At 34.9% G+C, this 23,597-nt stretch overlaps 2 protein-coding genes across 2 annotated transcripts; both read right to left on the bottom strand.

The window, feature by feature from the left end:
• Nucleotides 1-367: 367 nt before the first annotated feature.
• Nucleotides 368-2,574, bottom strand: LOC145024662 (uncharacterized). The gene is made up of 5 exons (XM_078976760.1): nucleotides 2,229-2,574; nucleotides 2,011-2,139; nucleotides 1,228-1,392; nucleotides 832-1,137; nucleotides 368-574 (listed from the first exon to the last, which is right to left on the bottom strand). Exons 1-5 carry the CDS (start codon nucleotides 2,499-2,501, stop codon nucleotides 434-436), a joined length of 1,014 nt encoding a protein of 337 aa, XP_078832886.1. The 5' UTR covers nucleotides 2,502-2,574; the 3' UTR covers nucleotides 368-433.
• Nucleotides 2,575-19,243: 16,669 nt separating this feature from the next.
• On the bottom strand, nucleotides 19,244-23,080 carry LOC145024496 (uncharacterized). Its single transcript, XM_078976759.1, has 6 exons — nucleotides 22,877-23,080; nucleotides 22,421-22,745; nucleotides 22,219-22,347; nucleotides 21,946-22,110; nucleotides 19,814-20,119; nucleotides 19,244-19,624 (listed from the first exon to the last, which is right to left on the bottom strand). The coding sequence occupies exons 2-6, from the start codon at nucleotides 22,691-22,693 to the stop codon at nucleotides 19,484-19,486; spliced, it is 1,014 nt and encodes a 337-aa protein (XP_078832885.1). The 5' UTR covers nucleotides 22,694-22,745; nucleotides 22,877-23,080; the 3' UTR covers nucleotides 19,244-19,483.
• Nucleotides 23,081-23,597: the final 517 nt, after the last annotated feature.

Genomic DNA, 23,597 nt, shown 5'->3' with positions numbered 1-23,597 from the left:
AAAGCCCATATGTATTTGTACATATTCTTTGGTGTTTTGGTAAGGGAAAATTATTCCAAACAATCTCTTGGTTTAATCTATTTCAACAATTTGGTTGGTCAACAAGGGTCTATAAAAAAAGCAATTTGAAGAAGCTCTCTTATTTGGGAGACAAGTTAAATTTTTTATTTTAAGCTTTTTAAAAAAAATAAAAAATAAAAAAAATAAAAAAACACCAACAAAAAACTCTCCTGTTCCTGTTATGGTTGCTCTAAGATCACTTAGTTCTCTTTAATCATTGGATTTCCCTGAACCAAAGATGAATTAGTAACAATATCAAATTATTCACACGCTTTACTTCAAAAGTCAAGCTCATAACAACACACCAAATCAAAATCACTTTTCTTAAACAAAAGAAGGTGTAATATTTAGGATCAATGTTAACGTGTATTTGTTAGTATTTAATATCGCCTAAGTCCTTCAACCAAGGAAGAACCTCTTCTAGACCTTCTTTCAAACTTCTCGGCTTGTACCCAAGTTCTCTCTTCGCCTTCTCACACGAATAAGCCCACTCATGGCTCAATACACGCACAGTCTGTTCAATATTAAACCAACAATCATTATACTGTCTGCACAAAAAGAAACATGACATGACATAACAAGCTGTATTGCATTTGACATACAATTTGACTAAGACCAATGTCAATCAGACAAAAGTTGCATTTTTCTATCCCATCCAAAAGATGGGACCAGAGACTTGTTCTCAGTCACTCATCTATGGAAAAGACATAAATACCCTCCTCATCCTTGTCATAGAAAATTCATAAATAATGGAAACGGAAATGTAAATACCGGGGGGCTGATGAGTGGAAGTTTTCCGGTTATTCTACAGAACACCACGGATACCCAACCATAAAGATTGATGAGGAACAATGGAATGTTGAAAAAAGGTGTTTTTGTGTTGGTTATAGTTGCAGCAATATCAAAAACTTGCATGAATGATGCATTTTCTCCTGTAAGAAGGTATCTTTCACCCGTTTTGCCTTTGTTTAAAGCCAAAATATGGCCTTCTACCACATCATCTACATGACTAAAAGAGAACTTATCACTTCCATGACCTATATACCCAGGTAATCGTCCATTAAATCGTTCAACAATCTGTTTAATCATAACAACAAACAAAAACTAGTGTTATAGAATTATTATAGTAACTATAAAATTAGTGAAATTATCAAGTTATGAAATTACCAATCGGGCCACCACATTCCCAGCAGTGACTTTACCAGGTCCATATATAACTCCAGGATAAACAGCTACTATAGGTACTCCTTCATTTGCAGCTTCTAGAGCAATCTTATCAGCTACAGCTTTTGATTTCTCGTATTCAGTACAGAAAAACTTGGCTGAATGGATCTATAAAGAATGGATTCAACTCAAGTAAGGCTATGTTATGTTACTTTAGCCATGAACTAATTACCACGGAAACAAGTACCAGATTATATATTCTTCACGCATCACTGATTATGGATTTGAGTTATATTTGGTAAAATGAAATATCCTGCTAATCATACATGGTTCGTTCCTCCTTTCTTAGTAAAGTAAAATAGGGCAGCACCTAGAAAGGAAAGTCTTGTGTTTTGAAAGTTGTTGTGTATTAATGGTATTGTGCTAATAGCAATTAAAGGTATTGATCAGAGAAATGCTCCATCAGCTTCAAAAAGCTTTAAATTTAAGTTCCATAAGCATGATTGGTTGGAAAACGAACAGATTTGCACCTTTTTGATCGTTTTACCCTTCTTTAACTCTTCATTTATTCACAAATCAAAGGATATGAAGGACAATTGAAGTAAAGCAGACAGAACATTAAGTTATAAAAAGATATTACAACAGAAAATTGAACAAATTAGAAAACTAGAAACGCCGATTATCAATTGTAAAGTGATAGGTTGAATTCCCAGCGGAAAATTTCCACTTAATCGCAGAACAATTCACAGAAAATGATTTTAAAACGAAATTAGCAGAAGTAGTTACTTGATTTTCATCGGCAGTATATCCGTCGGTTGACCCTAGCGCGAAAAATGATGAGGTATAAATGATCTTCTCTATCACATCCGTTTCCTTATACGCGCGAATTACGTTCTTCAACCCTCCAACATTGACCTAGTCATTGTAATCAGACTAAATCAAAACAATCCAAGTTTTTTTTTTCTGATCAAAATTAATTTCAGTCTCAAGTCTATTGAACTTACAGAGACAAATTTGGAAGGATCTGGAAGCCATGGTTCCACTAGAGCAGCGGCGTGGAAAACCACCTGGCAGCCGGAGCAAGCTGCGAGAAGTGACGGATAGTCCGTAACGTCACCATAGGCAAGTTCTAGAGGTACGCCGTCGGACAGAGTAGGAAGGGAGGAGAGATCGCTGGTGCGACGGACGAACGCCCGAACGGAGTGGCCATGACGGAGGAGCGCATGGCAGAGTCTTCCACCTAAGTAACCTGAAGCCCCTGTCACCAACACTTTCATACTTCACCGTCGTCGGCTCGGCGAATAAATGTTCCTACATGTCAAAAAGGGGATGTTTGAATGTGAAACAAGTCAAAAATAAAAATTTGATAATCATAAAAAATTGAGCCAATTGTAATATTGTATACTAGTTTGTTTTGACATTTTTTTGTTCTTACTTTTTGTTATTTGATTAAAAAAAAAGTATACTACTTCGTTTTGGCATGTTTTTAAGTTTTTGTTATTAGATAAAGAAATGATATATTTATCTTGAGATTATGGATTTATTCTTTGGATTTAGTTATGTCGTTGAAATTTGGAAATTTGCTTTTTTTAGCTTGGAATCTAAAATTCGGAATTTGAATACAAAAAATTATATTTTTCTCATAATTGTATTTTGTGACATGACATAAAGCTTTTAAGTTGTGAGAAACAAAATAGATAAAATTTGAAATGCAATTTTTCAAACGTTGTGCTCATTTGGATAATTACGAATAGATCATTTTCCTATAGTTTTCATGGCCATGTAGTTGTTTTGGTCTCTAGGTCTCTAGGTCCATCCTCAAATTCTCATATATTATTTTTTGTTTATATATATAATCTAATTAATTTATAAGTAACATCCTTTTTTTTTTTTTGGCTTGGTGATTATCCCTAAATGATGTAAGTTAAAACACACCAAACTAAAGTCGAAAATAAGCTGCCATTGAGGTTGTTAAAGATGAGACATTACTGGGACCATTTTCATATTGCAACATAAAACCTAATAATCATTTTCATTGCACAAAGAGATTATACGATCAAATTGGGATTAGATATTACATCCAACTAGTTTCTCATGTAAGGATTATACTTTAAATATATCATTATGATAATTTCATCAAAAAAAAAAAAAAAAAAAATCGAACATTAATCCGGTTTCCCAGTATTAAGAGATAGTTTTGTTAAGTATCTAGATACCAAATACATGTCTATTAATCTTTATTCTTTCATGTCACTAGGGGTGCAAACGAGCCAAGCTACTCGCGAGCTACTTGGGATCGGATCGTTAAAAGCTCGACTCGAAATCGATTTTAAACGAGCCCGAGCCGAGCTCGAGCTTAATATTAAGCTCGTTTATTAAACGAGCTCGAGCTCGAGCCTATGTCATTAAGCTCGATTAGGCTCGCGAGCCTAAACGAGCCTTTACATAATATAATTTATTATTATTTAGATAAAATTACACGGTTGGTCCCTATGGTTTGCTCTTACTTGCACGCTTCGTCCCTGGAAAGAATTTTTAACTCGGACAATCCCTATAACTTTATTTCGTTACCCGTCTAGTCCTTTAGTTAACTTTCCGTCTTATTTGGGGTTAGGAACTACTCACGTGAGTGGCACGCTGGGGGCATTTTTGTCCTTTCAACTCTACAATATATTAGCGCCATTTAGAATACAGACGGATGGTTTTACGATTCCGATCATCGTCAAACCAAAACACACACAAACACACACTTGTCAGACGAATTCTCTTTCTTCTCTCAAACGAAAACCCTAGTCGCTAGCTAAAACTTTGTATGCTTTTCCAAATAATCAACAATGCTGGTTTGGAATTTAAGTGAAGCACGAGGACGGATGATCAGTGAAGCAGAAGTTCGTCTTCAATATGGTAAGTCCGCCTAGTCCCTAATCTCGTTTTTATTTGCATTTGCTTCGTGAAATCCTACAACCCTAATCAAATGTTAATCAAAATTTTTGGGGCATTTCCTTAATAGGTGATCATCCGACCATGTTTTGCATGCTATTAAACCATGGTGGAAAGTTTACTGATTTTTCTGGAAGAAACTATTTAAACGTCGAGTTAATAGACATCGAGACTTTCTATGTTCACGATATTGATGACATGATGGTGAAACTTGGGTATATCGATGAAAATCTACATGTGGAGATGTACTATCATTTTCGAAGGCCACTATGCGATTTGGATTTTGGCTTGTTTGCTTTGCTTTAGCTTCAGATGATGATGTAAGGCATTTAGCAAAATATGTTGGCCAACATAAGCTAATAGAGGTGTATACAGAGCACGGGCAAACGAAATTACACACATACTCGATGTCACCAAACCCATCTAAGGTACGTATAGTTGAGATTGATTGCACCCCAAAAAGATTGTTTTTGGAATGGCATGATACACAAGTTGAGCCTAATGATGTGTTGACATTTGAGCCTAATAGAAACAACCCTCCTGTTTCACCTACTAGAAATGAGCCTTCAATTGACAAGGTGGACATGGTAAGTGATAATGCAAACATCATGGAAACTGAAATTGAACATAGTAGTGATGATAATAACAGTGGTGATGAGATCAACAGTGGTGATGATAGTGAGAGTCAAGATGGTGACTTTCTTCTGGACGAAGACAATATCATTGATGATGTTGAAGTTGACATGAGAGAATTCCACTTGAATGTTGACCCAGATGTTGAGTGGATTGGAGGTGCTTCTAAAAGAAAGAATCATGTAGTTACAGAAGATGGGATTGAAGCAGACCTTGAAGTTATAGATATGGAACTTTTCTTGTCCGACTCTTCATCGGATGATGGGATCGAAGGAGAAAGAAACAAAAAGATTAAAGCTATTAGAAGGGCGCATGAGAACGAAAATGCTCAAGTCAGTGAGCCTTTCTATTTATATCAGAAATTTAATTCGTCAAAGGAGTTTAAAGATATGGTTAACCAACATGCAATAGATACAAGAAGGGAGTTGGATTTTGAGAAGAATGATAAAAACAGAGTAAGGGTTGTATGCAGGGGAACCATAACAAGCCTAGGTGGTGGGACCGATCAAGAAGTAGTCAATGAAGAAGGTAAGTGTCCTTGGGTTCTTTTAGCCAGTAAGTGGAAACGTGACAAGGATTGGACAGTTAAAACATATGTTAGTGAACATAAATGTCTTCAAACAAGAAAGGTTAGGGCTTGTGATTACAAGTTTCTTTCAAAGCAAATTCTACAACTGGTGGAAGCAAACCCAAAAATTCCAGTCAAGGCTTTAAGGGAACAACTTCAACGTATCTACAAAGTAGATATTTCTAAGATGAAAGCCTTTAGGGCAAGACAAGCAGCCTTAAAAATTATCAGAGGTGATTATGCCACTCAGTACAAGATCTTACAAGATTATTTGTTAGAAGTGCAGACTCAAAACCCAGACACCACTATCAAGCTTGATGTCGAAAGTGAACCAAATCCTGATGTTGAGACAAGAACCTTCAGACGCGTGTACGTGTGCCTTGGTGCTTTGAAGCAAGGATTTGCAGCAAGGAAGAGGGATTTTCTTGGGGTAGACGGGGCTTTCATGAAAGGACCTTTCCATGGTCAAATTTTATCTGCTGTGGTACATTTTCTCTTATGTTGTGGTTGAACCATATATTTTGATTTATTTTTTACTTTTATTTATTGGATTGTATTGCACAGGCTTTAGATGGGAATAATGGAATATATCCTTTAGCATATGCTATGGTTGAAGCTGAGACACTGAACTCTTGGACATGGTTTTTAACTCACTTGGGTGATGACCTAGGGTTGGCTTCAAATTCAAATTTTACATTTATATCAGACAGGCAAAAGGTTATTTTCTTGTGTTTTGAATACTAATATCTAAAGGAAAAGAAATCATTGACATAATGTATCTTTCTTGTAGGGTTTAAGTTCTGCCATCGCAGATTTGTTTCCTTGTGCAGAGCACCGTTATTGTGTTCGCCACATACACGAAAATATGAGGTCACGTTGGAGAGGGGATAAGTTTAAAGAACTGCTTTGGAATTGTTCAACAACATATACTGTGCAAGAGTTTGAAAAAGAAATGGAAGAAGTTAGAAAATTAAACCAAGAATGTTATGAGTGGCTTAAACAAATACCACCTCAACATTGGGCACGTTCTCATTTTACAGGTTTGACCATGTTATATATTATAATATATGATAACTATTGTTGTATACTTGTTATGCACCCACTCTGGTCACCTTATTTTAGAGAAAGGGTAGTTTAGGGTAATCATCAAATAAAGAGCATCTTGTTGGTACAGGGGCATTATGGGTATTTTATATTATTTAGTAATAGTTAAGGAATTGCATTATGTTCTTTACATTGTGTTGTTCTTGTTGTGGTTACTCATTAAATTAAGTGAGTTCATAAAAATACTCTAATGTTTGCTAACCAATTATACATGTATTCTATTAATTAATAGGGAGAGCACATTCTGATATTGTGATAAACAACATATGCGAGTGCTTTAATAGCAAAATAATAGACGGACGTGACACACTAATTATCAATTGCTTAGAGTTCATCCGGGAGTACATCATGAAGAGGATTGTGAATGTTGAAAAAGAAATTGACAAAGCAACAGGCCCTTTGACTCCAACAGCTACCAAGCTATTGCAAAAGATCAAAGATCAGGCAGAGGAGTATACAACATCATTTTGTGGAAATGGGAAGTACCAAGTGAGTGGACCTTGGCAAGATCAGTGTGTAGTGAATGTGAATCAACGAACCTGTTCATTCAAGAAGTGGGAAATAACTGGAATGCCATGCAAACATGCTGTATCTGCAATCTGGGACATGAGGATAAATAATGGTGCAATTGGTATTCCAGAAACCTTTGTTCATGAATGTTATTGGCTATCAACCTGGAGAAACATGTACTCTTTCAAAGTGGATCCGATAAATGGTAGAAGAATGTGGATTAAGTCACCTTGTCCAACTACTTTGTTGCCTCCAAAACACCGTGTCCCAAAAGGAAGACCAAAAAAGAAACGAAGGAAGTCAGCTACAGAAAAAGAGGATATGATCAAAGGGAATACAGTTTCTAGAGCACAAAAAACTGTTACATGTACCAAATGTAACAACAAAGGACACAATGCCAGGACTTGCAAAGGGCAGTTACCAACTGTTGGGAAGAAGGGAAAAAAGAAGAATGAGAAAGAAAAAGAGAAGGATAAAGGAAAAGAGAATGAGAAAGGAAAACAAAAGAAGAAAGGAAAAGAGAAGGATCCATTGTAAACTCTTTTATCATGTGATGCTCTTATTTTGGTTAAGCTATTATGTAATGTGATGTTTGTATTGTGGTTAAACTATTATGTCATGTGATGTTTGTATTTTGATTAAACTGTATTGTGTTTAGTATCACCAAAACAATTGCAGTTGGTACTTAGACATTTGTTTTTGGTTAAACTCTTATGTAATGCTTTTGTTTTAATGTTATCTAATGGATCAATTATTGGTATGTTTTTTGGTCATTTCATTTGGCATGTTTTTGGACATTTCATTTGGCATGTGTTTGGTCATTTTATTTAATGTTATATAATGGATTATTTGGCATGTTTTTTGGTCATTTCATTTGGCATGTTTTTGGTCATATGTTAAATGAAAAATACCAAAAGATTACAATTGCATTGCACTTATTAATTGTACCAATAGATACCCTTTCTCTCCCAATTCCAGCAATACAAGATGGTAATAATCCATTGTAATCTTTTATAAGAGAACAAAGTGCAACTATTAATTGTACCAAAATATACCATTTCATTAAAATGCAGCAATACAAACATGCTAATATTACCCATTCATTAGATTATCTTCAACCAAAAACCACTACTGAAATACCTAATACTACAACTTGTAAACAATTATCCCAAAAAACAAAATCCAACTGACAATTAACAACATTTTAAGGTTCCGATTTTGGATTTCAAGTTCTTCATTCTGGATTTCAAGGTCACGATTTTGGATTTGAAGTTCTTCATTATGGATTTCAAGCTCAAGATTTTGGCTTTCAACCTCATACGTATGATTTTCTTCATCTACCCACGAAATAAATCCACTTCTTGGTCCCTGGATTTTTCAATACCCTCGATTAGCACAAACTAGGGTTCATCCTAGAAATTACCAAAAAAAATTGATAACTCAATACCTGTAAAGGGCATGCATAAAAAGGCTTACCAGGATTTCTCTTTGTTCCTGAAGTTCGTATGATCCCTACAGCTCCACACTTGCATTTCACCATAATCAATTTTGTGGATCTTCAATCTTCACGAGCAAAAGAAATGGAGTAGAAGAGGAGAAATGGAAGCATCGATTGAGAAAAGAAGGAAGGAGAAGTAGTTTTAAGTCTGTTGTAGGGTTGAAAGGACAAAAATGCCCCCAGCGTGCCACTCACGTGAGTAGTTCCTAACCCCAAATAAGACGGAAAGTTAACTAAAGGACTAGGCGGGTAACAAAATAAAGTTATAGGGATTGTCCGAGTTAAAAATTCTTTCCAGGGACGAAGCGTGCAAGTAAGAGCAAACCATAGGGACCAACCGTGTAATTTTCTCTATTATTTATATATATTAAAATAAAAATATATTAGAGGAATTACGGATTTAAGGTATTAGTAAACGAGCTTCTTAACGAGCTCGAGCCGAACTTAAGCTTATTTAGGCACGTCAGATAAAAAACGAGTCGATCCCGAGACCGAGCCGAGCTTGGATAATTCTTTACGAGCTCGAGCCGAGCTCAGTACAAGAAAGATCGAATCGAGCCGAGCTCGAGCTCGAGCCTCATATAACTTAAACGAGACCGAGCCGAGCCTGACCAGGCTCGGGCTCGACTCGGCTCGTTTGCACCCCTACATGTCACGTTATATCAACAACTCATACGTTTTTTTTATATATATCTTTATAATAAGTCACTACCATCTAGAAAGTAGAAACTTAGAACATGCATTCAAAGTAATATATTAATTTTAATGTTTGATATATGTTGAAAAAGTTAGACGTACCTTGGCAAACGAGTCATCCTTTTCATGTTAGGTTTGCATGCGCTACAGCCTACAGGCTATGATAAATGGCCAAATGTGTGTCTTTTACGACTTTCATAATATATTTTTAAAATAAATATCTATTTTTTTATAAAAAATATCAAATCCTATTAATTTACTATAAATAATATTTATTATGTTTTAAAACATAAAAACTAAAAATAATTAAACACAAATTTATTTGAGAAAAAACAAATAGGACTAATCTCGTTATTATTTGACAAAATTGCAAGAATGGTCCCTGTGGTATGTCCAAAAATGCTACTTTGGTCCAAACAGGTTTGGACTAGCGCAAATAGTCCAAAAGTTTTCATTTTGCTGCATTTTTTGTCCAAAACAGTTTAAAATTTTTAAAAATGATGAATTTGCCCTTTTTCATTTGTTATTTCTTTTCTTTTTGTTATTTAATTATTTTCTAACTAAAAATATAAAAAATAAAAGAAACTCTCTCTCTCTCTCTCTCTCTCTCCTAATCACCAGAAAAACCCAGCAACCATCGAATTTGTTGCCTTCTTCAACCCAACCTCTCGTCTTCCTTCCATTTTAATGGCAGACCGACTGAATAACCACCAAACCGCTGCCATGGCCAGCTGAAGCAAGCTTCCGATCGATCGCAAACAGGACCGTCGACACTGTTCAATGGAGAAAAAGAACCGACGACATCCACCATTTTCCCTTTTGTATTCATCTCTTTTCGACCCTCAAGCTGCTTCCATTCGTTCTTCCTTATTCCTCCATCGATCTCAGTAACCATTTTTCTTTTCTGTTTAGAACACAACATTTTCATCTTCTTTGAATGTGATCCGGATTTCATTTTCAGTGTGTGTATTTAACCCAGATCTCAAAGTTTGATTATGGAATAGGTTCTGTAGGTGCCACCTCTAATACCAATGATGGTTATAAATCTGCTGTAGGGGCAAGATCAATTTTCAACTTGGCTTCTTCCAAGATCAGTTTGCAACCCAATTTAACTCCTAATCGGACATATTAAGCCTCGTTTACCCCCAATTTCCTTTAATTCATGCTTAAGCAAAGTCCATTCCTCAACAATACAAGGTATCTTATTAGATTCAAGCCTTAATCCTTCTGTTCATGTTTCGATTTTGGTTGGTGCTAGGGCTTGCTTTAACAGGAAGCTCCAGCAAGGGTTAGATCGAAAAACCGAACCTTGAAACACCAACAAGGTTAGATCGACGACAAGGGTTTCACACTAGAAATTGGAACCCCCCTTCACTTCTCAAAATCCAATCGACAAACACAGTCACCCAAAGTCGCACCCTCCTTCTCGATTGCAGCTCCTTATTTTATCTCTTCTTTTTTTTTTTTTTTTTTTTTTTTTTTTTTTTTTTTTTACATTTGCAACTGTTAGGAATGGTGATAATTGAGGAATAAGGGAGGTATTGGGTGATTGAAGGTGGCATTGGACGGTGGTGTTTGTGTGGGTGGTATAGGGTGATGAACGGGAGAGAGAGAGAGAGAGAGAGGGAGGGAGGGAGGGAGAGAGAGAGAGAGAGAGAGAGAGAGAGAGATTTTCTTTTATTTTTAATGTTTTTTAGTTAGAAAATAAGTAAATAACAAAAAGAAAAGAAAAAACAAATGGAAAAGGGCAAATGCATCATTTTTAGAAATTTTAAACTGTTTTGGACCAAAAACGCAGGAAAATAAAAACCTTTGGACTATTTGTGCTAATCCAAATCTGTTTGGCCCAAAGTAGCATTTTTGGACATAACAAAGGGACCATTCTTACAATTTTGTCTTATTATTTTCCAAAACTTACTAAAAAGTTAATAAATTCTCCAAAACAGCCATTATTTTTGTAAATAACATCTACAAAATCATTGAAACAAAATCGTTTTGAAGATTTTCACATATAACATTATCATATACCATCTACAAAAATGATGGGTCCCAAAATTAGTTTTGAAAAAAACAAAATCTGAAAATTGAAAAGTCGTTATGCCATATGTGAAAATCCAGGTTTTTATCTACGAAAATTCAAAAACAAAATCATTATTCTTTTTAAATATTCTGTGTATTAGAAGTCTTCAAAAACAATTTTCACATCAAACACAAAATTTTAATAATGTAGTTTTGACCCAGCAAAATAACCACAAGAAAAAATCTCACTATTTTTTAGAGTATTTCTCGAATGGGGCGGAGGAATTTAGGGATAACATCTACGAGATCCTCAAATTCATCTGAAAAAATCTATGAGAAATGGAAAGAAATCATCTTTTAAAGTTCTTTTTCATGTTATGTATATTTAAAAATCATTTCCTAAAAACAAAAGAAAAATTAACATTAAAGTTTTTTACTTCCGAAATGACATTAAAGAAAAGTTTCTCACCCTTTTTGAGGATCTTTCAGATGGATTTGATTTTTTCACAGATTTCATATGTAATATCTTCAACTTTATTCGAAAAATTCTCACAAAATGTGAGTTTTTTTTTTTTTTTTTTTTTTTTTTTTTTTTGTCATTTTTGTATGTCAAAACTATAATATAAATAATTTTTTCGATGACGGTTTTGAAGATTTCTAGCACTACAAACTTTAAAAAACTGATACTTTCTTTAATTTTCATGGATAGTTTTGCAGATCAACCTCGATTTTGACGGATGGTATTTGCGAATTTATTTTTATAAATACTAGGTGTAAAACCCGTGTATTACACGGATTGATTAAAAAAATTAAATATTAAAATGTAAAAATTAAGTATTTTTTTAAATAAAATTTTGAAATAAGGAAAGAAAAGACGTATTTATTACAATTACTATCATAGTTATTAAATTTAATACTTTGCATATATAAGTATTATGTGACATTTTAATTTTAAAAATTAGAAAAACAAGAAATTGATATGTTGATATTATTTAATTTTAAAAATATTATAAAATTACAAGTGTCAAAACTCATAAGAGATTGATATTTGACAAAATGAATTTTCATTTATTATAGTTGATAGTTTTGAGACCCATCATTTTTTAGATGACATCTATAAAATAGAACAGATTATTTGCAAAAATCTTTAAAATGACATTATTTCATCGATTTAACATGGCTATTTTTGAGATTTGATTAACTTTTTATTAAATCTTGAAAGGTGGTAATTGGTAAATAAGACTAGATTTGTATTTTCCACTAAATATAAATCTAACATAAATAATACTTAATTTCTTCATTTAACTAAAATTTTAAAAATTACATAGCAAATAGTACAAAGTAAACTAAAAATGATATGAAAATATAAAAAGTCACATAAATTAAACAAAAAAATACATCCCTCTCACAAAATTGTTAGTATTGTTAAAGGGATGTATCTCATCGCTGGGTAGACACAAACTGTTGGATGTCAGTCTTGAGCATGCTCAGATAACGTGTCATCTAAGCTTGCTCGGGAGCAATATGATAGAGGTAGAAGAAATATGTAGTGTAACACCCATAAAAATCATGCAAAATTTAAAATTTTTAAAACATTTAAAAACCAATAGTTATTACAGATTTATTTTCAAAATAGTCTATTCCCAGAAACAAAGTCACAAAAAGTGAAGAGCGGTACGATCACGCCTTCGCCTTGCCGCAGTCCCCTAATGTACCTGAAACAATAACTAAAACTATAAGCCTGAGAGCTTAGTGAGTTCCCCCAAAATATTCATGCATATAATAATACACATATAATCATAACAGCATACTATGGGTCCAGGCAACCATCAGGTTGGAATACCCCAGGCCCTCAACCATCCGGTTCGAATGCCTACATACTATGGGTCCAATCATCCTAGATTGAAATACCCTAGGCCTACAACCAACAGGTTGGAATGCCCACGTACTATAAGTCCAATCATCTTTGGGATGGAATACTTACGGCCCACAGCCAACATGTTGGAATGCTCAGGTCTATTGGCTTTCGCACAAAGCAAATAACCCTCAACCGCCAAACAAACATGTGCGCATATTACAAATAATTACATAACAGTCTATAGGAAGACAAACCTATCTAACAGTTCATAGCACCATAACATAATCCTATCTACCAGGATACTGATCTAACGGATCATAGCAACATATAACATCCTATTTACCAGTATACTGATCTAAAATATCATAATAGCATGTACCACCCTATCTACCAAGATACCAATCTAACAGATCATACTAGCATAACTTATCAGGATAACAATCCAAAAGGGTCGACCTTGGTGCCATAGACCCTTGAGTATAGTGAGGAAAACTCAGCTCACAATTATCGACTTGAAAGATAAGCTCAAACTCTCGGATCACCGCCACAAACTCCACCGCCTATATTCACCATAGAACCATACTCATAATTTTCTAATTTCCCAAAATGCACCAGAAGTCAATTAGTCAACCCTTGGTCAAAGTCAAAGTCAAAGTCAACGATCAAGGTCAATAATCCATGTAGACCCGACTCGTCGAGTAGAACTCGAGTAGTCATGAAATCCCCCCACTGGCTCGTCGAGTTTCCCTGCAAGTCGCTGAGTTCATGCATGTCCAAAAGTCAGGAAAACCCTAGTTGACTCGCTGGGTCACCCCACTGACTCGCCGAGTCCATGCAGAAGTCCTTGCACAACAATCTTCATCGGACTCGCTAAGTTGGCCATGCAACTCACCGAGTCCCTTCGGTCCATTATCCATTTAGATTCTTATTAATCCATTTTAAGGTTTCATATTGTAGATCCAGCTTCCTAAGGCATGTTTATTGTGACATCCCCATTTTCACGGCCAGAAAAGACCGATTTGTTTATGCTTTATAAAAATCAGAGTACCTCTTTTAATAAAAATGTTGCGTAATTTGTTCCCAGAAAAACACGATAATTGCGTTATCAAAGCATTTCTAAAGAAATGTATTTTTATTCACTTTTAAAACATTTGGGATGTCATCGTCAATACAGAAACATAAGCATAAATAGAACATACATCCATTTACACTAGTGATCTACATCTCTTTTAAATCTCTCAGTGTAATGTAACTTCATATCAACACCTGTGATACAAATAAACTGAGTGGGTCATGTTGGGAAACTTGGTGAGTACATAGGGTTTTCAATCCACAATTATATAATTATTATATTTAAACATCAAACAATCAACCCAATTACCCATTCCCATTATCTTCTTAAGGATTTACCCTAAGGATCAGCAAACACTTGTTCATTCATTCCTAAGGATCATCCTAAGGAAACCATATGAAGTCCATTATTGCCAATGACACAGTGGTCAAGTGCAGCTGCTAATATTACCACTTGGGCACAACTTCCAGAATTAAGACTTTTTCTATGAGGCGCTTCTACCGGTATTGACCTTTAAACGTTACTGTCACGGTCATAAGGCTCCCTATTAGGCACAACTGCCGATACTGTCCTTAGAGCGCAACTGCTAAGACGTTTACCGTAAATCTAAAACATCTACGGGTTGTGGCGCAGCTGCCAGTGCTCATCTATAGGGTACTAGGTCCATTGCTGCCAATGTTTACCTATAGGGCACTAGGTCCATACTACTAATGTTCCTTTATTTCAGCTTTTACCCCTCATCATTCATCTACCCATGTTTTACCCAATATATTTTGTAGATATAAAATACTTTATACAATTTAAATCATTTAAAACATGTATAAAAATCTTTCACCAGCATAGACAACAAGTATTCATATAATATGCACACATAACACATAATTTATATTAAAATACTTCATATCTACGTGTAAGATGAAAGAGATCATGCACTCACCTGATACGGTGGTGACTCAGCACTCGGACAGCGCTTTGATACTCTCAAAACAATTTTCCTTCGATAAAACCTAGTATTAATACCACTAGGGTTTAGTCTAACGATAACCGCGACTAATTAATAGTCTAACTAATATTACTATTATATAAGCGTTAAACGATACTTATATAACTCATAATAATAGCCCAAATAATTATTTTAAGGACCTAATAACATTACTATAATTATTTGAAAGCTACATTAAAAATTGCGTAAACGTAGCTCACTTACAGCGGATTTTAAAGAAACCGGGCTTTGCTTGGAGCAGCGTTTCCGAAACCGAAAAACCCTTTGTCTCAGGACTCTGGGAGCCTCAGGGCTTCCTTCGGGTGGTAGGGGGTTTACCTAGGCTTAGGAGGGGGTTATGGGGTAGTGAGAGACAGTAGAAAGAGAAAGTTGGGGTGAATTTGTAAGAAAATATGACAGCCCTTGCAACCCTATTATAGGCTGGTCCTCGGACGTACGTTGGGCGTACAGGTCCTCGGACGCAGGGCGTAACCTCGGTCATACAAAACATGTCGCGAAGGGGGTGGGTCATCATGGACGTCTCGAAACCGCAGAGGGCAGCTGTACGCGGCGCGTACCCGAGCTCGGACGTTGGGCGTAATGCGAGGGTGGCGTGTCACTCATCCGAAGCGACTCCTGAACCAACATCGGATGGCCCAGATGCTGCCACGTCATCAAGTTCTTATCAGACTTCATACTTTCGACTACAAACTTTAAAAACTTGTATATTTCGCATACGAGCTCCGTTTTTGACGTTCTTTATATCCACGCGAAGGCGGGAACGTACTCTACAACTTTTGTTTAGACTCTGTCGGCTAACTTTGAAATTATTTTAAAATTTACATTATTAACAGGCCGAGACAGGATTGGTCCGTTAAATTCTCATAACTTCTTTATCCGACGTCCGTTTTCGCCCATATTTTTCTCGTTATGCTACTCTTAACGAGATCTTCGATTCTTGTTTAGGTCATGTAGGCTAAAAACCGCTTGATCTATTATTCGAATTTCGGGTTGTACACTGCTAATCCGAAACTTCGAAAAATCATAACTTCCTAATACGAAGTCAGATTTGAGCATTCTTTTTATGGATGCTATTGGTTTAACGTATTCTACGACTTTCGTTTAGATCGCTAAGGCTGAATATTGTTCTATCGTAAATTCACTATTTACATTTCTCGGTGTCTTGCCGGTTCCGTCGCAAACCTTCGATGGGCCATAACTTCTTTGTTATAACTCGGATTTCAGTGTTCTTTATATGTACGAAAACCTTGTAACATATACTACAACTTGGTTAAGAATATTTATTCTAAATAATATTTTGTCGAAAAATTGTTTTCGACCCTTATTATCTCTAAATTGACTAGCCTGGATCTACGGGCGTTACATTTATCATGTAAATTTGCAAACTTTACGTGCATGCAAGGCTATAAAGACTTATAATGTCAAAAACTAGCTTGAAATGGAGTTTTTACACCTAAGGGGAGGTTCACACTTGCTAAAGTTGGAAGCTTTATGGACTTAGAGACCAAAGAGAGTTTAGATCTGAAGTTACAACTTCATATCTTAGCTCATACCCACTACTAGCTTCCTAATGTGCTAGGAAAGCCCTAATCTTTAACCAAATGAGATCTAGAAGGAAATGAGGTCAATATAACGACTTGATACCTTCCAATGATACTAAACTGAGGTAGACTTCATATCCACGCATGTACCTTGTTGCTAGTTACTTGATCTTCAAGCTCCTCTCGCTAAGATCCAACTTCCAAAGCTTAAAACACACAAAAATGGAGCATACATACGGATTAGGGTTCGATAGACTCTCAAGAGGTTGTAAGGGGGCTAAGGGAGGCTAATGATCCTTTAAATAAGGTGCAAAACCCCATAAATTAGGGTTTCATCCTCCAGCTCCTACTCACCGGGTCCTATCTTGAACTCGGCGAGTAAGTCACTTAAACACGTGGTCCAACCCGCTTCTACTCGAGGAATCAGGGCATCCAACTCGTCAAGTAGACCTTGCAAATTATGAAAATTAAAGCCATAAAATTATTATATGAGAGTCGGGGCGTTACATGTAGCCAAGAGTTTATAGTCTTCTACCAACCATAATCGGACATTATTTGTGGTTGAAGAATGTTGTGAATATTATTGGAATTGACGAGGGTTGTGACTTTATAGCCAAGAGTTTTATAGGGCATTAGAAATAAAGTCCTTCCACATGTCATTTTTATAAGGCATTAACAAATAATCTTTTAAACGAGGTTGATTTTTAGTGGTGTCGGTAGGAGGGTGTAAGGATGGATGGTGTAGTGGTGGTTTGGTGGAGTTTGAAGAGCGTCGCTTGATGAGTCTCATAAGATGAAGGTCTAAATCAGATATCTAAAGAACGAGAAAATTCAGGCCATGTTTCTGGTAGGTGGTTGTAGGTAAGGTGCTTGTCCAACTCAATGTGTCACCCGTGAAGTAGAAGATAAATACGTGAAGTATAATACATATAGGGGAATGCATTGTTGTGGTAGTTAGATGTAGTAGGTAAAGCAGTTCTTGGCTTGGAATATACAATTTAGGGGTTGGATATGTCAAAGTTGGATAATTAAGGATTTTTTTTGGGATGTAGTATGTTTCGATGGGGTTGACGAGTGTGCTTTGTTATCAGATTTAATGAAGGAATTTAAGAGTGTGGCAGCCACTTTGGTTTGATTGTTGAGTTTAGATGAAAGCGTGTCATGATTGGCGGCATTCTGTGTGATGGATGCGATGGCGACTGCTAAGAGTTGTTCTAGTTTCTTGACCATAGCTTGCATGGATTCTTCCATGGTGGGTGTTTGGCAATGTGGAGGCATGATGAGAAGATGATGAAAGCACCAATTTGGGAGCAATTTTATGGATTGATTCACCGGATGAAATTACATGATATTAAGTATCAGCTAAGCCCTATAATTGAGTTAAAATTCAGGAAATAAGTGTGGACATTGAGATAGCGGACGAGAACATGCTTATTACTAGAGGTGCACACACATTGGTTTTAAATTGGTTCGGTTAAAAAAAACTGGTTATTGAAAATTTGGTTCGGTTTTTTCATGTTTTTAAGTGAAATTTTGTTATTTTTTCAATTTAAAAAATGTTATGGATGGAAAACATTGTTTTGAAAACCGGAACGGACAGTTCAACCAAGAACCGATCAGGTTACCGGATCTTTAGGATCTAAAAACCGCTTGCATGTTGAACCACTGAAAACTGACGGTTTTGTGTGAATCGGGGTCGAATCGAGAAGTTTCAACCGGTTTTAATTAAATATTTGGTTTTACTTTTATTATAAATAACCATTATAAAACTTATACCAGCCTACATTTTTATCTGTGCGACTCACATAGACTTAACACTTCTTTTTGGCATTCCTTTTATAGAACCCTCAAAGCCGTTCCATTTCTTTTAACTCTCCGACGTGGGATGAAGACTAACATTCAAAATACTCAACATTCCTCTCCTTCATTCGACATTAGCTACTAATATTTTTTTTCACTTTATTCATTATCTCTGTAAAAAAAACTTTAAGAAAAAAAATCACATATAAATTATTAGGACTTTATTCATATAAATTATTATGACATCATCTGGTTCATCCGGTTTTTGGGACCGGTCAAACCAGTTGAACCAGTTGAACCAACGAACCGGTAACACAACCGGTTTGGTATCCGGTCCCGTTTTCAAAACATTGACGGAAAAACTTTCCTAACCTGTTCGAATTTTTTCCTGCCGGTTAAAAAAATCCTTTTCACTTTGGGCTTAGTGCTAGTGAGTGATGATCTGGTTGGAGACCAGTTTGGGCCGGATGATTACTGCGGGCTCTGCTGTATCATAACTTTTCAAAGCCTGTAATTCGGCATGTTTTCCTCAGTTCCTCAACGATCAATGCAAACTGGCCTTTCGGTTTCACGATTTCGAATTCTATGCAAGATTGCGTTTTTTTGTGCATCAAATCAACGATGGTGGGTTGGTTTTGACCGAAAGGAAGAACTGAAAGGTCAATTCTGTTTTTTAAACAACTAATAAAAATTACAAAATAAAATAATATTTATAAATAAATAAACAGTAAAATAAAATACAGATAAAGTTACTTATTGAAAAGGATGCCATACGGATAAAGTCATAAAACATGTCAAATAAACACATATAATACCGGTAAAACTTGTCCTAAGGTTACGATAGTTATAATTTTTCTACAAGTGGTGTTCATCCCTCACATTAAACTGAGAAATTTGAGTAGACGAGCACATAAAAAAATATGGTTGCTAAATGACGACATAGACGCTTAATTAAGAAACACATGTATGCCAAATGCTAATCCCATACGTGCACAATAATAAGCCCAATCGATAGTGTTAGTATTTAATCAGGCCCAATTTCTTCAACCAAGGAAGAATCTCTTCTAGACCTTCTTTCAAACTCCTCGGCTTGTACCCAAGTTCTCTCTTAGCCTTCTCACACGAATAAGCCCATTGGTGTCTCATTACACACACAGCCTGTTTCATATTTATAACAAATGATTGTTATATTATAGGCAAAAAAAAATTAAAGTAACATCAATGTGATGTTCCATGTTTGTTATGAACAAAAGTATGTCAACGGAACAAAAAAATTACAATTTTGTAAATAAAGCATGCATGCATGGAAATGGAAATGGAAATGGAAATGGAAATGTAAATATATACCGGGGGGCTGATGAGTGGAGGTTGTCCGGTGATTCTAGAGAAAAGCACTAACAACCATGCATAAACCACCATCACGAACAATGGAATTTTAAGGGAAGGCCTTTTGGTGTTGGTTATAGTGGCAACAATATCAAAAACTTGCGTGAAGGATGCATTTTCACCCGTAAGAAGATATCTTTGGCCTGGTTGGCCCTTGTCTAAAGCCAAAATGTGACCATTTACCACATCCTCTACATAAGTAAAAGAGAAGCTTTCCTTTCCATCACCTATATACCCAGGCATGCGTCCATTAAACCGTTCAACCATCTAATTGTAAACAAGTAAAAAAGGGTGTATGTTAGTACGTAAGTAAGTTCAGAACCATATATGCATGAAATTTAATTTGTTGTATTCAAAATAATAAGGTAAAATTACAATCTAAACTTGAAAAATAATAATATTAGTAGACGTTTAATTATTTGGTTTCTAATAATCTGTTTATGTTCGCATGTGAGTTGGATTGTGTTTTATGTGGGCTGGATAATCTAGGCTGAGTGTATTGGGCTGTCAAAGATGGAGCGAATTGTTGCAGCTGGTAGCTGAGCAGGGTAGATTGTGACAACATGGCAATTCTTCTGGACTGGCGGCTCCCTTCTTAAATACATACTCTTAAATAGTACTCTTGGTATTTGTGATAGCTTTTAAAAAAAAAATTATTACGTTTTTTAAAAAGTTAATAATTTATATTTAAAAAATATTTTTTAAAACAGCTTTTTTGTATATGAAAAAATAAAGCTTTTAAAATGCTGAAAAATTCTAACTTTTTAAACATTTTATTTTTGAAAAACAGATTTTGACATCCAAATACTTTTTAAAACCAGTTTTTTAAAAACCATAAGTTAATAAACATTTTTCTTGAAAATCACTTTTAACATAAAGAAACCCTCAATGCTATTTCAATTTTCGGTCAAATACCATAAAAACTATTAAATTTGTCCGTGTAACTAAGAAAAGTTTTATTATTTTTTTTGTTGGCTCTCGGACTCTTAGCCCATTTAAGGAATTTCATTGTTGAATTTATCAAATTTTTTGCTTACAAGTTTAAATTTGATTCATATAGTTTGCAAAAAATTACAAAAAATTACACCATATGTCCAAAACTCGGTTTTATATTTTTTAACTTTTTTATTTTCATTTATTTTTTATCTTTTAGTCAAAACTAAACTTTCTTTATATTTTTATAGTTTTTTTTTATATATTTTTGTGTTTTTCGTCAATTTGGCAACTTCTTATGATATTCTTCAAAAAGTATAAAGTGTATGAATATTCTTTTTTCTATTTTTCGTATTTGTTTTGTAATTTTTTGTTTTTTTTTTTCGTATTTTTGTTACGTTTTATTTTTTTTGTTAATTTGATAATTTCTTTTTGTATTTTTAAAAAAGTGCAAAGTGTATGAATATATGAGAATATATTATATTTTTGGTGTTTGAGTTTCTTTTGGTTTTCTAAAAAAATAAAAAAATGAAAAAAAACATAAAAAATAAATGAATATAAAAAACGAAAAAAAATAAAAAAAATTAAAATATAAAAAAAAACAAAAAAGGGAAAAATGTAAACAATGAAAAAAATATAAAAACAAGTTTAGTTTTGACTGAAAAATAAAAAATAAATGAAAATAAAGAATTTAAAAAATACGAAACCGAGTTTTGGAAATGTGGTGTAATTTTTTACAAATTAGAGAGACAAAGTTTAAATTTTTATGACTGATTTTGCAAAAAAAAAAATTAATAGAATTAACCATTAAAATCGTTAAATATGGTTAAATGGATTAGAAGGATAATCCGAGCCCCATTTACTACCATAACCAACATAAAGTTAATAATAAAAGTTTTTTTTTTAGCATAAAAATTTGCCCACGGCATTTTTTTTTTTGTCACACACAAGTAATATGATCACTATGGCATGGCATTTATTATTATTTTTATTTATTTAAATATTTAAACATTTGTAATTTAAAAAAATCATAAATTTTCGTAAAACATGAAATTAAAGCTCCTATCCTATCAGTACACTAAATATATGCTTGCTCAACTAATTATCAAGTTTTGAACCAGTTAAATAATACTAAAGTTGTTTTTACGAAATTAAATTACCAATCGAGCCACAACATTCCCAGCAGTGATTTTACCAGGTCCGTAGATAATTCCAGGACAAACAGCGACTATGGGTACCCCTTCCTTTGCTGCTTCTAGAGCAATCTTATCAGCTACAGCTTTTGATTTCTCGTACTCACTACAGAAAAACTTGGCTGAATGCATCTTTCATGCACAAAAAACAATTATATTTAGATTCAAAAATCTAATGTTTTGCGTTTATAAAATATAAAAAGATATTACATTTATAACATAAAGATGCAGTGACCTCACCTGAGTCTCGTCGGCAGTATATCCGTCAGTGGATCCTAAAGCGAAAAACGACGATGTATAAATGATCTTCTCTATCGTATCCGTTTCCTTATACGCTCGAAGTACGTTTTTCAAACCTCCAACGTTCACCTATTAATCATTGTAATCGGATATTATATTTTTCTGATCAAAACTTTAGTCTAAAGCCTATTTATAAGCTTACAGATATAAATTTTGAAAGATCCGGTAGCCATGATTCCACTATAGCAGCGGCGTGGAAAACCACATTGCAGCCGGAGCAAGCTGCGAGAAGTGACGGATAGTCCGTAACGTCACCAAGGGCAAGTTCTAGAGGTACGCCGTCGGACAGAGTAGGAAGGGAGGAGAGATCGCTGGTGCGACGGACGAACGCCCGAACAGAGTGGCCACGACGGAGGAGCGCATGGCAGAGCCTTCCACCTAAGAAACCTGAAGCACCTGTCACCAACACTTTCATACTTCAACGACCTGGTTGTCTACTTGCTAGCTAGCGTCTCCGACTTAGAGATCTGTTCGTAACATGAACTCATTAACTCAACAAAGGATTTAAATCATTTAGCCTCCGTAATCGTTCCAGAAATTAAGAAAAATACACACACACACACAATATATATGGAGTTTAATTAACAAGTTTCTATACCTCAGTTTTGGATGAGCTCCAATCAAGGTGTTTCGATAGTTTGTAAGGAAACCAAGCAAATCCACAATGAATTATGCGAAAGTATAAAGCAGATTATTACAGTTTATATGACTAAATTTGATTTCTCCATAAACTAGTTCAAATGATCAATGGAACGAACGAGACTCGTACATAGACATAAATGGAACGATGGGAGTGAAACGAATATAATATTATGTGTTGTCTTTTCACTCGTCGCCTTCATTTATAACCCTGGAATCTTCTCCCAGACCCTTCTTCTTTCAAGACAACCATCTTTAGTCCCTACATTTTTCAGCGTCAACTTATATTCTCAAAGTTTCCATTATTTACTTGGTTAGTCCATGTGATGTGAACCCGTGATTCCGGCTAGCTACCGGCGGTGATCGAGGTGAAGATGGAAATTCAGCGGACCAGAAACCTAGTATCAAAATCACACATAAAACATTGTCGTAATGGATTGCTTATATGTAAATTGTCGTAATAGTAATTGTTTTTCTTAGTTACGGACCTTAATTGCCTAGTTCCAATTTTGACGTTTCAATATTTCCTTTTGACGTTACCTACTTACCTTGTCGGTAAGTTATTGATGGCAAACAAATAGGGACTTCATCTTCATTACTCACCAGGTATGTTTTTTTAACGTTTTTAAAAATTCTTTGTTGTTTCATGCTTTTAGAAAATGAAAGTTACGAAGTTAGAA

Source organism: Lactuca saligna, chromosome 1, assembly GCF_052625555.1.
Source record: "Lactuca saligna cultivar CGN05327 chromosome 1, ASM5262555v1, whole genome shotgun sequence".
NCBI lineage: Eukaryota > Viridiplantae > Streptophyta > Magnoliopsida > Asterales > Asteraceae > Lactuca > Lactuca saligna.
Note: the sequence above shows the minus strand (reverse complement) of the source record. Positions and strands in the feature narration are given on the sequence as shown.